This window comes from Plenodomus lingam (assembly GCF_022343315.1).
Source record: "Plenodomus lingam strain CAN1 chromosome Unknown contig_26, whole genome shotgun sequence".
NCBI lineage: Eukaryota > Fungi > Ascomycota > Dothideomycetes > Pleosporales > Leptosphaeriaceae > Plenodomus > Plenodomus lingam.
Genome location: NW_027093941.1, coordinates 896399 through 913598, shown reverse-complemented (window position 1 = coordinate 913598; position 17200 = coordinate 896399). Strand labels below are relative to the sequence as shown.

General features: G+C 39.7%; 2 protein-coding genes across 2 annotated transcripts; one reads left to right on the top strand and one right to left on the bottom strand.

The window, feature by feature from the left end:
* Window positions 1–28: 28 nt before the first annotated feature.
* On the top strand, window positions 29–5341 carry IAQ61_006569 (uncharacterized protein; the record flags this gene model as incomplete). The annotated part of the gene is made up of 3 exons (XM_066097223.1): window positions 29–210; window positions 278–3560; window positions 3611–5341. The coding sequence occupies 3 exons, from the start codon at window positions 29–31 to the stop codon at window positions 5339–5341; spliced, it is 5196 nt and encodes a 1731-aa protein (XP_065952700.1).
* A 618-nt stretch (window positions 5342–5959) lies between these two features.
* IAQ61_006568 (uncharacterized protein) lies at window positions 5960–7005 on the bottom strand. The gene is made up of 3 exons (XM_003845405.2): window positions 6456–7005; window positions 6089–6399; window positions 5960–6032 (listed from the first exon to the last, which is right to left on the bottom strand). The coding sequence occupies exons 1-3, from the start codon at window positions 6839–6841 to the stop codon at window positions 5989–5991; spliced, it is 741 nt and encodes a 246-aa protein (XP_003845453.1). The 5' UTR covers window positions 6842–7005; the 3' UTR covers window positions 5960–5988.
* Window positions 7006–17200: the final 10195 nt, after the last annotated feature.

The window sequence follows — 17200 nt, the reverse complement described above, 5'->3', positions numbered from 1 at the left end:
AGAGGAGAAGGAGGCCCCAGTCGCTAACATGAATACACACCAGCCCGTCTCGTCTGCCATTGAGGGCGTCGAGTTTGGCTTCCTCGCGGCCAGCGACATCCGCGCGCTCTCGGTGAAGCGCATCACCAATCCGACCACCTTCGATACGCTGCTACACCCTGTGGCTGGAGGTCTACATGATGCTGCACTCGGCGCCTTCCTCGACAACCCGTAAGATATTCCAGTGCTGACATGCTGTCACGTGAAGCATCCCTCAGCTGTGCTAACACTGCTGAAGATGCACCACATGTGGCCTCACGACCTTTCTCGGCTGCCCTGGCCATTGTGGCCATATCGAGCTGCCCTTACCGGTCTACCATGTCACGTTCATGGATCAGTTGCTGCGGCTGCTGCGCGGCAAGTGCGTCTATTGCCATCAGTTCAAGCTTGCCCGTGTACAGATCAACGAATATGTCTCGAGGCTGCGATTGATTCGATGTGGGTTGGTCCGGGAAGCAAATGAGATGCATGAGCACATCGACATCAACAAGGGCAAGACTGGCAAGAAGAATGTGCAGGACTCGGACTCTGACGACGATCACGAGGACATTGTCGGACAACGAAACAACTATGTCAAGAAGTGCATGAAGCGCGCGGGCATTTCCAAGCATGATGCGCGGTCGGTGCGCGAAAAGAATGACACCATTGCAGAGGCGCGGAGACAAGTGCTGAAAGAATTCTATCAGCAACTCGTGGCAGGCAAAAAATGCAGGAATTGTCAGGGTATCAATCCAACATACCGCAAAGACCGAGGCATCAAGGTCTTCCAAAAAAATCTCAGCGCAAAGGAGAAGGCGCAGATGGCTGCAGCTGAAAAGCGTTTTTCTAATCCTCTAGACATCTTGGCCCGACGAGAAGCAAAGGCGAAGAAGCAGACTGTGCATGCCGATGAGGGTGTAGCAGATCTGGATCCACAAGATGAGGAGGATGATGAGGGCATTGATCTGGATGACATGCAAGAAGCCGATGGGTCACTAGTCGCAACAGAGTCGCGGACTACGAAAAGGTCAGGGACGGCCGTCGATTCTGGGGATAACGCCCAGGAATATATCACAGCTGCAGAAGTCAGGGCGGCCATGGTCCTGCTCTTCGAGCACGAGTCCGAGATGGTACGCCTGCTATACAGTCCCTACGGCTCAAAGTCACTCGTCGATGTGACCGCAGACATGTTCTTCATGGAAGCCATCATCGTACCACCCAACAGATATCGCCTGGAAGATAAGACTGGAGACTCGATTGCTGAATCGCCCAAGAATTCGCTTTACAAGGCCATCCTGAATGCTTGCGAATCCATGCGCCAGATCAGCAATGAAATGAAGGGCCAGGCGAACGAGGGTGGATACCGACAGCGGAATTTCGATGACCTCCAGACGCAATGGGTGACTCTACAAGGTTCGGTCAATGCTTTGATTGATCGCGATGCGAACCCAGTACAGGGCCGAGCCGCCGCCACCACCGCAGACGGTATCAAACAGCGTCTCGAGAAGAAGGAAGGCCTGTTTCGTAAGAACATGATGGGCAAACGTGTCAATTTTGCTGCCCGTTCTGTTATTTCGCCCGACCCCAACATTGAAACCAATGAGATCGGTGTTCCGCCAGTCTTCGCCATGAAGCTTACCTACCCAGAGCCAGTCACCAATCACAACTTCTATGATCTAAAGGAGGCTGTACTGAACGGGCCAGACAAGTGGCCTGGAGCGCATGCCGTTGAGAACGAATTTGGACAAGTCATCTTGCTCAAGAAGAAAAACTACGAGGAACGACTGGCATTGGCGAACCAGCTGCTTGCACCCTCAAGCTCTTACTCGAATGGGTCGAAGAACAAGAAGGTGCACCGGCATCTCAATAACGGCGATGTTGTGATTATGAACCGCCAACCGACTCTGCACAAGCCATCGATGATGGCCCACAGAGCTCGCGTACTTCCAGGCGAAAAGACGATTCGCATGCACTACGCCAACTGTAACACCTATAACGCTGATTTCGATGGTGACGAGATGAATATGCATTTTCCTCAGAATGAGCTCGCTCGCGCTGAAGCTATGACTGTCGCAGACACGGATCATCAATATCTTTCGGCAACTGCCGGTAAGCCTTTGCGTGGTCTGATTCAAGATCACATCTCCATGGGAGTCTGGCTGTCGAACAAGGATACCTTCTTCACTCGTGAAGAGTATCATCAGTTACTGTACTCTTGCCTACGACCCGAAGATGGTCATACTACGTCGGGTAGGGTCGAAACCGTAGAGCCTGTCATCTGGAAGCCACGTCCGCTCTGGACTGGTAAGCAGCTCATCACCACTGTTCTGAAGAATATCAAACCTGCGGAATACCAGCCTTTGACACTTGTCTCGAAATCCTCGACCCAAGGAGCACTCTGGGGATCGAACAGTGAGGAGAACAACGTGATTATAAAGGATGGTATGCTACTATGCGGTATCATGGACAAGGCTCAGATTGGTCCTGCTCCTGGTGGCTTAATCAATGGCATCTTTGAAGCTTACGGTGAAACAATTGCTGGACGAGCTTTGAGCATCATTGGACGACTCCTCACCAAGTTACTCCATATGCGTGCATTCTCCTGCGGCGTCGAAGATCTAATTTTAACAGAAGAAGGAGATCAGGCGCGTTTAGCAGAGCTTCGAAAAGCCGAGAAAGTTGGGTTTGAGGTGGCAGCCAAATACGTTACAATGGACACGGCAAAGATCGATGCAAACAATCCAGAGCTCCGCCGACGTCTCGAAAGCGTTCTTCGCGACGATACTAAGCAACATGGATTGGATCTGCTCACGAATACCGCCAACGGTCAAATTTCTACCGCTGTCACTGCTGCCTGTTTGCCGAACAAGCTCATCAAAGCTTTCCCCAAGAACCAGATGCAAGCTATGACAGGCTCCGGAGCTAAGGGAAGTATGGTCAACGCCAATCAAATTTCCTGCAATCTTGGTCAGCAAGTTCTGGAAGGTCGGCGAGTACCGATTATGGTCAGTGGTAAATCGCTACCATGCTTCAAGCCCTTCGAGACGAGCGTTCGTGCAGGTGGTTACATTGTCAACCGTTTCTTGACTGGCATCCGACCCCAAGAGTACTATTTCCATATGATGGCTGGCCGCGAAGGTTTAATCGATACTGCAGTCAAGACATCGCGTTCCGGGTATCTTCAGCGCTGTATCGTCAAGGGCATGGAGGGACTCAAGGTTGAATACGACACATCGGTCCGCGATTCAGATGGTTCCATGGTCCAGTTCTTGTACGGTGAAGACGGTCTGGACATCACGAAACAGAAGTACCTCAAGGATTTCAAGTTCCAGGCACAGAACTTTTTGTCTCTTGCTCAAGCACTGCAAACTCAAGAAGCGTTCGCGCAAGTCTTCAGTCCCGAGGCGGCAGAACACAACAAGAAAGCAGCCAAGAAGGCTCGAAAGGGCGATGTCACGGCTATGGATCCAGTCACGGCGCTCTACTCGCCTTCTCGCTTCAGTGGCAGTACATCTGAGGCATTCCTGAATGCAAAGAAAGAGGCCAGTAGTACAAGTTAGTCCCACGTGAGAGCCCTACTAACAGATTACAGTACTGTGAAAAGAATCCGGACAAGTTGCTCAAGAATAAGAAGAAGGACCCAGAAGGTGAGATTCTGAAGAAGAGTTTCGAGCAAATGCTGGACCTGAAGTATCTCCGATCGCTTGTTGAGCCTGGCGAAGCAGTAGGCGTCGTTGCTGGCCAGTCGATCGGTGAGCCTTCGACACAGATGACGCTCAACACTTTCCATTTGGCTGGTCACTCCGCAAAGAACGTCACGCTCGGTATCCCACGTCTGCGAGAAATCGTAATGACGGCTAGTGCGAAGATTTCCACGCCTGCTATGCAGCTTTTCCCCCACCCAGAGCTCTCCAAGAAGGACAACGAGAAATTTGCGAAGAGTATCTCTCGTCTGCCACTCTCTTCTGTTTTGGACAAGGTCACCGTGACTGAGACTTCTGGGCCGGGTACACAATTTTCTCAGGCAAGGAGCTATAAGATCCGCCTCGACTTCTACCCTTCCAAGGAGTACACTCAAGAGTATGCCATCAATGTACGCGACGTCGCAGAGTCCATCGAACAAAAGTTCACTCCGCGTCTCCAGAAAATCATACGTGCAGACTTGAAGAAGAAGGGAGAGAACAAGTCATTGTCTACAGCCAAGTCCGCCGGTATTCCCACAATCGGTGAGGCTTCTGGTACCACTGAACAGCAAACTCTCCATGGTGGTGACGAGGCGGTCGATCGCGAGGGCGGTCGTGATGACGATAACAGTGACGATGGAGAGGGCGAAGGCGACACAACTGCTGCCAAGGAACGAGGCAGACGAGACGACAGTGTCGGCTACGAAGAGCCTGAAGAGGAAGAGCAGGCCTTCAACGACAGGCTCGATCGCGAGGAAGCCAGCGAAGATGATGAAACTTACGGGGGTAGTCCCCGGCCCTCGCGCGCAGCTACTCCCGAATCCGACTCTGACGATGAAGACGAACAAATGCTCGTCCCTAGCGACGAAGCCTCGGATATTCGCAGAGACCGCATCATGAACAAGAATCCCGACGTCTTCGACTTCACCTTTGACGACCGCAAGGGCGCTTTCTGCGAGATCACCTTTGAATTCTCGACGGCTACCCCTAAGCTCCTGATGCTGCACCACGTCGAATCCGCCGCCACCTTTGCAACCATTCACGTCATTCCCGGCATCACCGCCGCGCAATTCGCCGCAGAAGGCGACGAACCCGTCATCAACACCGACGGCAGCAATCTCCTCGCCATGCGCGAGTACTACCACATCATCGACGTAAACCGCATCTTCACCAACGACATCGTCGCCATGCTGCAACTCTACGGCGTAGAAGCTTGCCGCGCGACCATTGTCCGCGAAATGCACGGCGTCTTCGCCGGCCACGGTATCAGCGTCGACCAGCGCCATCTCAATCTCATTGCCGACACGATGACCAAGGGCGGAGGCTTCACACCCTTCAACCGCATCGGCCTCAGAGGCAACGTCAGTCCGTTTATGAAGATGAGTTTTGAAACCACGGTTGGCTTCCTCAAGGACGCAGTGCTAGAGCGCGACTGGGACGATTTGAAGAATCCTAGCGCGAGGATCGTGGTGGGCAGACTTGGTGGGATTGGCACTGGCGCATTTGATGTGCTTGCCCCGGTCCGTGTTGTTGATCCGCTGAAGCAGGCGGTTGAGGAGGTGGAGGAGGTGGTTGAGGGCGTGGAAGAGTCGGCGGTGCAAGACGAGGAGGAGGATGATGTCGAGATGAATGATGCGTAATCTGCTAGTGAGGAGAATATTAGAGAAAGAAACGGAAGCAGGGACGAAAGCCATATCCGTCTCCACACAAACGTCATGAGCGGGTACGTTTGCATGTAATGTATACAGGGCGTTTTTCTCAGCTTGGGCGCATGGCAAAGGCGTTTTTGATCCAGGTTGTTACTGTATGTAGAAGCCTATTGTCCTTGCACAGAAAAAAGTGTTGATACTGGTTACTAGACTTTTTTTTGCCCTTTGATGCTGTTGTGCGGCATGGTACCGATTATGCGATTGCGTGCTTTGCCGTGTGTTGTTCATGTTCTTTTGCCTATGTATATAAAGTGGATATGTCAGAATGGGAATGGGGAATCAGGCATCACAGCTGGTAGTTAGCGTGCCGAGAGGACGATATTGCCCCCAGGGAAAGGTTCTCCAGCTGATTGAATGGCAGCGAGTGAGTTGAGTTGAGTTACCCAGTCGATGGATTTACAACAAGGAACGCCTGATCGAACCATTTCGTCTCATCACCTGAGATCAACGCGGCTACTTAGAATCACTCATCTCGATGTCAGAGTAGTATCAAAATGCAAGCTCATAGATATAATCATATATACCAAGTAAATATCTACAATGAAGAATCTCCGCTGTACAACAGCACCGTCGCCCCTTTAACAGGTGAACTTCTTGGGACCAGGGATAATGTACTCCGAGGCTAAAGAAATGATTAGCATGCATAATAGTAGATTTATCGGAGGCCTCTACACATACGCTTGTAAGCATCATACACAACGCCAGGATCCGTGGGCTTGTATGCGCCAGGGAAACCAACGAGGCCACTTGGTGTAGTGTTTCCACCGCCCGAGACCTTCAGTTGATGGCAGCCAGGGTAGAACTGGGCGCCGGGGTATTGGTACGCGGCGTGCAGCGCGAGGATCTCGTGGCGGACGAGGTAATAGCCACTGGGTATACACTTGGGGATGGTGTAAGTGACGAAGCCGCCAGCCACCTGAAGAGCATCGGAAGCCCAGACGTCAGAGGTTCCTTGACGACCCTCTTCTTGGACCTTGAACCAAACAGCGCTGATGTGGCGGGTTAGCATACTGATGTTGGGGGAAATGGAATGGATCTAGCTTACGAAGACTCTGGCATCCAGTCATTGCAACCAGTGTCTGGGCACTTGGCCATGTAGGTGATTGTAGGACCCATGTGGCTTTCAGGCCAAAGTGTCCAGTAAAGGTTGACATCAGAGCCAGCAGCCGCATCCGCGTGTAGAGCAGCGGGCTTGGATCCATTGATGCCACCAGCGGCGTAACCACCGCACTGAATATCAGAGATGGCGACATCCTCGATTGGCCCATTACCCTGAATCTCACGAGAAATACGCTCAGGCTTAGGGCTCATGTAAGGGTCCTGGTAAGGCTGGTAGAAGGTGTACTCCTTGCCACCAATAGTGGCGTTGTTGACGTAGCCGTGGCCAGCAACAGCGGTAGCGAAGACGAGGGCGGAGGTGATATACTTCATTTTGTAAGACTGCGTAAACGTACGAGCCGGCGTAGCGAATGGACAAAGGTGGGGTTGGTGAAACGAATGTTTATAAGTTGGACTGAAGAAGTGAACGAATGCGATGCTCCGGTACTGAATGACCTGAACGCCGAAGTATATTGCGTGAGGCCATGGTCTTATAGTATCCTCATGTAATTATCCTGGGACTGAGGATTCTTCGCGGCACCCAAGTAGGCATTGTTTGAAACTGCCCTGCCAAGCATGCCTGCAGGTGTGGAAATTTGGATCACTGAGGTCAGGAATGATTTGGGAGATGGATTATTAGATTGTATCTACTACAATCGGACTTATATATATAGAGCTTCAGCTACCCTTACTAGAAGGTAAATAATTAGTAAACCTTCCTTACTAGAGCTCCTGCTTTTTATTAGGCACTTGGCAGTAAGCTAGCAGTTAATTAGATAGTAGGTTATACAGGGGTATTAACTAGGATTAATTAGGATTAATTAGGATTAAGATACTCTATAATCTAGTTAATATCCCTCCTATAATACACCCCCTAGGTATAGGTAGATCTTTTATTATTATAGTTATACTTATAGTTAGTAGGTAGTATAGCTAATTAGAGCGTTATATATCTAAAGGGTTAAATTAGCTTACCTTTTAGATACTAACTAGCGCACCTTCCTTATTTAGCCTACGCTTGCACGTATAGATATTATCTAGATAGAGCTTTATAACTCTATCTACCTAACTATAATCTTTTACTATAGCTTAAGTTATAAGATTATATAACTTTAAAGATCTAAACTATACTTATATCCCTATTAACCTATATTTTAGTTAAAGTTAAAACCTACTACTTATACTTACTCTACCTATACTACCCTTATTACCTCCTATATAGCTAAAGCTATAGTTACTAAAGCTACTACTACTAAAGAAGAGTGCGCTACTACTAAGTATAAGGCTATTATAGAGTGTATAGTAGCTAAGCGTATAGCTACTACTACTATAGCTAAGATTATAAAGCTAAGGCAAGGCGCTCCTACTCTAGCTCCTACTACTCTAGCTCTAACTCTAGCTCCTGCTCCCCCCTAGACCCTGCCTAAGGCCCCTACTCCTACGCCTACTCCCTCTCTAGCTCCTAAGGAGACCCTAAGATCCTCCTACTATAGAGAGCCTAGTATTTATTATACTAAAACTTGTTTAAATTATCTACGCTTAGCACTCTTTAATAAGTCTAATAGTAAGTGCTATAACTCTTCTAGTAGGGGGACTTAGTACTAGTAGTACTTCTCTAGGTATAGCTATATCCTAATATATATAATCTATATAAGAATTTTTCCTTTATAATACTTTTAGTAAGATCTTATACTAATAAACTAATAGCCCTAAGCTTACCTAACACTCTATGCTATCCTTTCTAGCAAGGAAGTAGGTAGGTAAGAGCTAAGACCTTCTTAAGAATAAGAAGTAAAGGGTCTTAGTACTCCTTAAGAAGAGCAAGGCTAAGTAATAGGAGCTAGTAAAAGCTACTACTACTACTACTAAGCTTGCGCGTAAGGCTACTTCTATAGCTAAGGGCACCTAGAGCTCCTTATTAGAAGATAAGGACTCTAGCTCCTCTAAGGTTCCTCCTATAGATCCTAGGATAGGGTAACCTAGGTAGCCCCCTATAGACTCTAAGGCACGCTTTACGCGCGTAATAGAGCTCCTTAGGGAAGCTACCTAGTTAATAATAGAGAGGTAGGCTATAGTTAGTTATTTTTATATTATATATTAATAGATCTTATATACTACCTTACTTTAATTAATACTATATAATATATACTCTACTATTATATAACTTTAGGTACTCTCTAAACCTTATAAATTATTATATAGTTAGGTTTTTAGTAAGCCTATTAGCTAGTATATTACTAGTAGGTAGGTAGGTAATATAGAAAGATCCCTTTATATACTCTTACCTAAGCTATATATTTTAAATATCTATATAGCGTAGCTTAGTAGTAATCCTTTTATTATTACCTACTACTAACCTAATAGTTTATTAATTATTATAATTAATTATCTAGGTAGTATCTAAAGTAAGGTGTATTTTAGTTAAAAAGTATTTTAACGCTATTACTTCTTTGCTTACTTGCTTAAGCGCAAGGAGCTCTACCTTAGTAGTTAAAGTAGTAATAGTTAATTATTAAGCTGCCTTCTAAATAATAGGTCCTCTAAAGAGCGTGATTAGGTATCTATATAATAATTACTAAGTATTTACTATAGTAAAAAATTGTTTACTATAGAATGGTACGCTAGGGGTTTACTATATAGGTGTAAACTAACCTTGTGTATACCTATAAATAGGTTTAAAGTGGTGGTTTACTTTTTTATAGTATAAACATAGTGTGGTTTACTATAGACCTATTAGTAGAGTAAATAAAGTGGTTTATAATAGACCTATTAGTAAAGTATATAAAGTAGTTTACAAAAGACAAAATATAAGTGTTAGGTGTAGTAATAATAGTATTAGATTTTTTTTAGTATCCTTATATAAACTACTAGTACGTCGTTGCCTGTCCTGTCCCTAGGCCTAACCCGCCTAATTAACAGCCTATACCCGCCCAATTAACAGCCTATACCCGCCTAATTAACAGCCTATACCTGCCTAATTAACAGCCTATACCCGCCTAATTAATAGGCCTAAAACCGCCTAATTATTAGCCTATACCCGCGTAATAATTAGCCTATACCCGCGTAATTGTAAGGCTATCTACTGCGTACCTTACTTATTTTTAGAAAACCGCGGTATAATGTAAATTAAATAGGTATACAAGTGGTACAACTGCGTGGTAATTAGTGTAAGTTAGTACGTCTAATAATAGTCTAGCGTAACATATAGATAATATACTTACCTAATAAATACTAGTATGTTATATAGTAATAGTATTAGTATAAAGAGCCTAGTACTGTAAAGCTAGATATAGACCTATTATCTTACTTAACTATAGGTGGTTAGTCTTAGACTATCTGCGTTTATTAATAATATACAGCTTATTACTAGGTTAAAGTTAAGCGCTATATCTATAGTAAACTATAGCTACTCCTATAAGGTTAATAATTATTGTTGTTTAAATCTATTTAATGCTGTTATTATCTTCTATTATCCTCTAAGGTTAGGCTAGTTAGCCTATAGTAGTAGCAGGTTGTGTCTGTTGCTATTAAAGTACTCCTACCTATTTAGAGTTATTAGCTAGATCTTAAAATAGGTATATTACTATCCTAAAGGAGAGCTAAATATAGTTATTATAATTATTTCTAGCAGCGTAATATATAATAAACGTAGTACTCTAGGGGTAGTTACTATCTTTATAATTCCCTAAAACCCTAATAGTATACCTATTTAGAAGTATATAATAGTTATATATAACTATATCCTAGGCGCGTGTCTATATAGCATGCACTATAGTTATAATTATAGTATAAGTATTATCTAGGATACGTCCCTAGTATATATCTATACTACTATAAGACTTAGATTTTAGATAGTACTCTTATAGCTAAGTTATAATTATATTTTTATTAATATTATACTCTATACTAAGCCTAAGCTATTACGCGTAGATAATACACTTATATACTAGTATATTCTACTCTAAACTAATATACTTCTAGGAAGGAGAAGTTACTATCTTCTTAATATAACTAATAAGTCTCTCTAAAGACTATTAGGTATAGTATATAGGTAGTCTAAAATCCCTAGTATTAGATATAAGGTAGAGTAGGTAATAGATCTAAATAGAGCAAGATAGTAACTAGTCTACTTTACTATAGTAGTAGAGTAACTTATACTAGCAAATAAAATTCTCTACTAATAGTTCTAACTTGTTAATCTAGTTAATAGTAAACTCCCTCTAGCTTATATAGAAGAGTAGTTTATAGTAGCGTAGGAAGTTATTAGCATATTCCTTCTAAAGATAGACCTGTATAGCTAGCGCTCTATAAGTAAGTATAAAAGTCTACTATTTAAACAAAGTCTATATCTTGTATGTTATAGTGCTTTATAGGGTAGTGCTAACTTAGGTTAGTACTAAGGAATAGGACTTATAAAGACCTTTATTAATTAAAGCCTAATTAGCGTTAGTAACAAGCTATAGTATAGTCTTATTATTAAATTTATCCCCTTTCTAGAGTTAGAATAAGGCTTTAGGTATATTATAGGATATTGCGTGTATAACGTTAATAGGAAAGCTACAAGGAAAGTGTATAGTAGGGAGGTCTAATAGGATAGAGCAGCGGTTAATACTAGCATCTTAGCGTAAGGTAGTGTATCTAGAGGCTAGCATGTTAGTCTGTTATTTATATATATCTTTAATAGTAGTAGCTAAATTATTATGCATAACTAGGCAAAGGGTATCTCTATTTAGGAAAGAGTATTTACTAGTTCTCCCCTTAGTTCCTTTGTGTAGGCACAGGCGGCAACTCCTTTTTAATATACTAGGCCGTTTTATTCCTATAATCTCTACTATAGCTAGCCTATCTCTAGTTATTAGTATAAGGTAGGCATAAAGGATAAATTCTTCCTAAGTGTCTGCGTTGTATATATAAACTCTAACTACAAGTTAGCGTAATTCCTTTACTATTAGGTATAGCTAAGTGTCTGTAAATTTTTTGTTAAAAGTACTAGGTATAATAGTAGTAACAAGTGCGTTATAGTCTTAATCCTAAATAGATAGGTAAAGGTTTAAGATATATAGCACTACTAGTGTAATACTTTATTATTTCTTAGGGTTCTTTACTATACCCACCACGTCTAATATAAGTTATAAAGCTAGATCCCTAGGGTCTTAGAAGTATCCTTTCCTACTATATTCTTAAAACTAGTCCCTGTTATACACGTCTTAGTGTAAAGTATATTCGCTAGTAGGGTTAAAAGTTGCCTAATACGCTTTTAATTATTATAACTAATAACTATTATTATACTAGATATGTAGTTGTAGAAGTATAGGGATATATTACTATTAATATTTAGATTTGCCTTTCTTATTATACTAAGCTCTACTATAGGATAGGCACGTATAAGTAGTATTAAGGTCGCTAGTAAAGGCTATACACCTATTAGTATAATAATTAATAGATAGAGGAGTTATAGTATCCTAGAATAAGGTATATAGTGTATACTACCCCTAGTAGATAGTATTACTAATATTAATATTATAGCATTTCTTTAAAGTTTATTATATCTTTTAGAACTTCTCGCGTAGAATACCTATAAATGCGGTGTATATATTAAGAGAGGTAGTGTAAAGTTATTAAACACGCTCTATTTACTTATAATATAGTATATATCCTATTTGCTATTATATATCCCCTAAAAAGTCCTCTAGGTATAGAACCTCTTTGTCCTCGTCCGCGAGTTACATGTTATTGTTATGGTCGTCTATTAGGTCTACACTATTACTAGTAGAATTGCTAGTAGAATTGCTAGTAGAATCACAGGAAGAATTAATATTAAGTACTCCTTGTATGTTGTTAAGGTGTAATAGTTAACTAGCAGGGCAGCTAGTAGTCTGTAGTATAGCAGTATCTTTAGTAGTAGTAAAGGGAATATTTTGTTTACAGCACCTTTGCTAGTATTATATATACTGCTTTTAATTTACCTTATAGCGTGCACCTTAGTGTAGAGTAAGATAATAATAACACTAGAACTTGTTCTATTAACTAGATATTTGTGGGCAAGGGGCAGCAATTACCTACTATGTACTATCTATAACAGTTTCTACGTTAATATAGCACTTAGGGATATAGATAGTAGATATATAAATATAGATAGTAGTGTCTAATCTAAACTGTAGTGTGTTCCTTTAATAAGCTATAATATAATTATGCTAGTCTTCTAGCATAATAGCTTAGTAGCGTAAACTTACTATTTTGCTATACTAGATAATATAAATATTAGTAAGCTATATACGTATTAGTAGAGTTATAAAGTTTTATATTTATTATAGTTACTATAACAAACGTATTAGTATAGAAAGTAGACTTTGTGTTATCTTCTTTTATACTATATAGGTATTCTACTTTACATATCTATATATTCTACTATAAGCAGACGTACTAGATATAGTTTATCTTGCCATAAGTTAGACCTAATCTTACCTACTACTTAAAATAATACTATTAAAGATGTAGTATACAACTGCGATCGCGATAGTTAAGACTACTAGAATAACTGTCTAAACTGCACCTAATTAAGGAAACTCGCTAAGCTTATAAGCTAACTCTTCTAATAAGATAAACTGTGCTACAGCGACTTTCTACAACTATCTTGCAATAACTAAACCTCTAACCTTGTTATTACTATTAGACTTCTATAATAGGATATTTAAGTGTGTAGATATATAATCGCTTAGAAGACTAATAACTATTCTAGAGTATAGCATAACACTATACTCCGCGCCTATATTCTATTCTACTTAGGAGATTTTATATTAAAATATATTAGTTCTAGGATAGATAATTAACTTTAATAGATTATTAACTTAAATACTTAGGACTATTACCTTAAAAATAGTATAGAGAAGTATACTAGTCTACGTCTATTACGTATCCTATTAGATTACAAAGAGTATTATAGCTATATTGTAGAACCTACAATATTAAATTAATTAGTTTAGAACAGCTCTTTCCTTAACCTAATTAGATCCTAGAGTTGTATTTACTAAGATTACATTTATAAGGATAGGCTAGAGTAACTTAGATAGTATATTATCTATATAAATAGTACTGTAATATTAATACTAATATATATCTAATTTAAAAACCTCTAAGTCTAATCCTACGTGCTATAGCGATATTATAGTAGTTAGGGAGCTTACTTTACCTTTACTACATAATCTACCTTATAGAACTCTACTATTAAGCAGTAACTTAGCGTATCCCTCTATAACCTTAACACCCCTATCCCCTTATCTACTTTATTAATCCCTCCTATTACCTTCTTTACACAGCTTCTTCTTCCCCTCTTATATTAAAGCTACTTATTAACTACGCTAATTAAAGTTACTTATTAGCTGCGCGGTCCTAAAGTTACTAAAACTCTAATAGAACTAAGTCTCCCTCTTTTAAAAGCAAATAGATAGTTTACTAAATTATAGTTAGGTACGCCGCCTACGCAGGCGCACATGCGAAGCTACTTATTAACTATACTAATTAAAGTTGCTTATTAGCTATGCAGTCCTAAAGTCTCTAAATCCTTAATAGAACTAAGTCTCCCTTATTTAAATATAAATAGATAGTTCGCTTACTTATATATAGGTACGTCGCCCGCGTAGGCGTATATGCAAAGCTACTCCTTAATTACACTAAATTAAGTTGCTTATTAACTACGCAGAACTACACACGCTATCTATATTACTAAAACTAAGTCTCCCTTATTTAAAAGTAAATAGATAATTTACTAAGTTATAGTTAGGTATGTCGCCCACGTGGGCGCAAATCTAAAGCTACTCCTTAACTGCGCTAAATTAAGCTACTTATTATCTGCGCAGTCCTATAGTTTTTGCTTATCTTAGTAGAACTAAGTCTTACCTTATTTAAACATAAGTAGATAGATTACTAATTTATATATTAGGTACGTCGCCTATATAGGCGCAAATCTAGAGCTGCTTACTAGAGTGCTATAAAAGCTGCTTAATAGAGTGCTAAAATACCTAGTTTAGATAAACTTATAGTCTAACTATGTTATTAATTAGTATAACTCTATTAAAGGCTATAGTAGTTATATCTTTAGACAAGTAATTAATCCTACTATAGACTTTAATATGTTAACAACTTATAAGTCTACCTAGCGCTCCTAATACTATTAACTTTATCTTTAGTAGATAGATAGTTACCTATCTAATAACGTATCTATAGTTTTATACTAGCTATTCTTGTCCCTATAGCATTCCCTTAATATTGTTTTATTAAGTTAGTTAGTGTTAAAGGGATTAAGATATACTAGATACTAGCTAGGTTGTAGTAGCGTAAGGACACTATACTAGGCGTAGTACTAGTTATTAAAACTAGCTTAGGTCTACCTAATAAGTAGTTATAGTAATACACGCGTCTCTCTATCTTTATATTGCTTAGGGAGACGTCCCTATTAAGTGCTTGCGCTTAAGGCAACAAGGTAGTACCTTCTCTATATTATTATTCTATTAATATTATTAAGATAGGTAGCACCTCTAAGTTAATAAACGCCGTAATAAGAGTTGTTGTAGTTAGTAGCAGTCGCACTTAGCACTATCTAATAAGCTCCTAGAGCCTGTAGTTTGTGTAATAGATAAGTAGTAGGTTAGTACACACCTATACTTCCTAAGGATCTACAGTCTCTATAGAGGATAGTTAGACCTAAGCTAAACTTAATACTTTACTTAACTAGTTATTTAATAGATTTTAAATTAGTAATCTTAGCTAGAATTAGGACTAGTAGTTAGTAGTTACTACTGTAGTAAGGCTAAGGATCGCAACCTTTAGGCTTCTAAACAATAGCATAACTAGCGCTAGTGTTATGCCCCTATAGGAGCTAAGGAGTTATACCTATCCTTAACAAGGCTAACAGGTAGTGTTAGTAGTAGTAGTATATAGTCTTTTAGTTTATTAAGGGCGTAGTAGTTTATAATTATAAGTATATAGGCAGGTATATTAATAAATAGTTAATTATACTAGTACGCTAGTTGCACTTATAACTAGCAGGCAGAGTTAGTTAGAGTTAAAGTAGAGTGGCCTCTCTTTAGTAGCAGTCCTAGACTGCAGGACTAATTATTTAGGTCTGCTAACTATAGGTTATCTACCTATCTTTAGTATTACTTAGTGCAGATTAGACTATTATAGGTGTAGTAGGGCCTAGACTACCTAAACTTAATCTCTATATAGTATTAGGGGACAACCTTATATTCTTAATTACTTGCAGTCTTTCTTTCCTTTAGAGTATTTAGCAACATTTACTTGCTAGTAGTAGAGGTTCTCTTTACCTAGCTATCTCTTAAGACTTTATAATAGAGATATAATTAAAGGGGTTTCTTACTATAGATAAGTATAAGCTAGCAAATTAGGGGCGTTAGATACTATTTATAGTAGCCTTTTTAAGTGTTATAGAGACTCTTTTAACCTCTTTTTAATAGAGGTAAGACTAGCTTAGGCTACTCCTAGATAATCCGCTCTACTTAAATCCTTACTTAGTATTAGTTTCTCCTCCTTGTGCCTTAGTTAGCCTTGTAGACTAAGGATATTCTAAGAAAGGTTTCTAGGCTACTATAAGACTATATCGCTACTATTCTATATAAAAGAAAGCTAGTCTAACTAGTGTAGTCTAGGTAAGATAGCCTGTTAATAGTATAGTTAGCTTATTACTATCTACTATTAAAGGGCTTTATACTATAAGATATACTATCTAAGACACAAACTTGCTATATTATAATAGATGCGCAGTTCTCTATAGGATACTATATAGGAGGGTAATCTATTTCTCCTTATATAGGTTATCTAGTTGCTGCTAGATTTATCTATATAGGAAGGAGTAATTCTTTAATTATATAATATACTTATTTAACACGTCCTATTATATTATACTTATATATAATATATCTATTATAAGTTTATTAATACTAAATTAAATAAAAGCTTCTATAAAGATAATCTTAACCTTAACAGCGTACTATTAAAGATAAAGAGCCTCTTCTTCTATAACTAGGCTTTCTACAGTAGGGACTACCGCATCTTGTGGTAGTTAACTAACGTATATAATAGCCCTATTTTCTATCCTAAGCTAATATATATTAGTTCTATACCTAGCCTAGGAAAATATATTAACGTGTGACGTACAGTTAATAGGGTATCTAAAGGATAGATTACCCTACTTTTAGAATACTATAGCATAGCAGATAGGTTATTACCCCTAAATTTAGCAACTCGCGATATTATCCTCTTAAATAGTATTGTAGTTGCTATATTAATCTACATTAATTCCTAGTCTAGCATAACTTATATACTAATCTAGGTTGTATAACAACTGCGTTTTAGCAAACGTAAACTACGTGTAGCTAATATAGGTTAGCAAGAGTGTATTCCTAGATATTTATATCTTACTCTATTAATGCGACTATTATACTCTAGTATATAGAGGAGTAGGTAAATAAAAGGATATAGCATAAATCTATATAAGCTAATATAACTTGTTAGCGTTAGTTATAACAAGTAATAATACTATAATTATAGTAATATATATAAATCTATATAACAATAATCTAGTGTACTCTAAATTAATTCTTAACCCCTTACACACGTACGTAATGCAACACGTTAGCACACCCTCTCTATACTTCTATTATACTAATATAGCAT

Coding starts and splice junctions, on each gene's coding strand:
- IAQ61_006568 (XM_003845405.2), bottom strand. CDS start 6,841: ATGAAGTATATCACCTCCGCCCTCGTCTTCGCTACCGCTGTTGCTGGC. Junction 6,400..6,455: donor GACTGGATGCCAGAGTCTTC/GTAAGCTAGATC, acceptor CCGCCACATCAG/CGCTGTTTGGTTCAAGGTCC. Junction 6,033..6,088: donor TGTGTATGATGCTTACAAGC/GTATGTGTAGAG, acceptor TCATTTCTTTAG/CCTCGGAGTACATTATCCCT.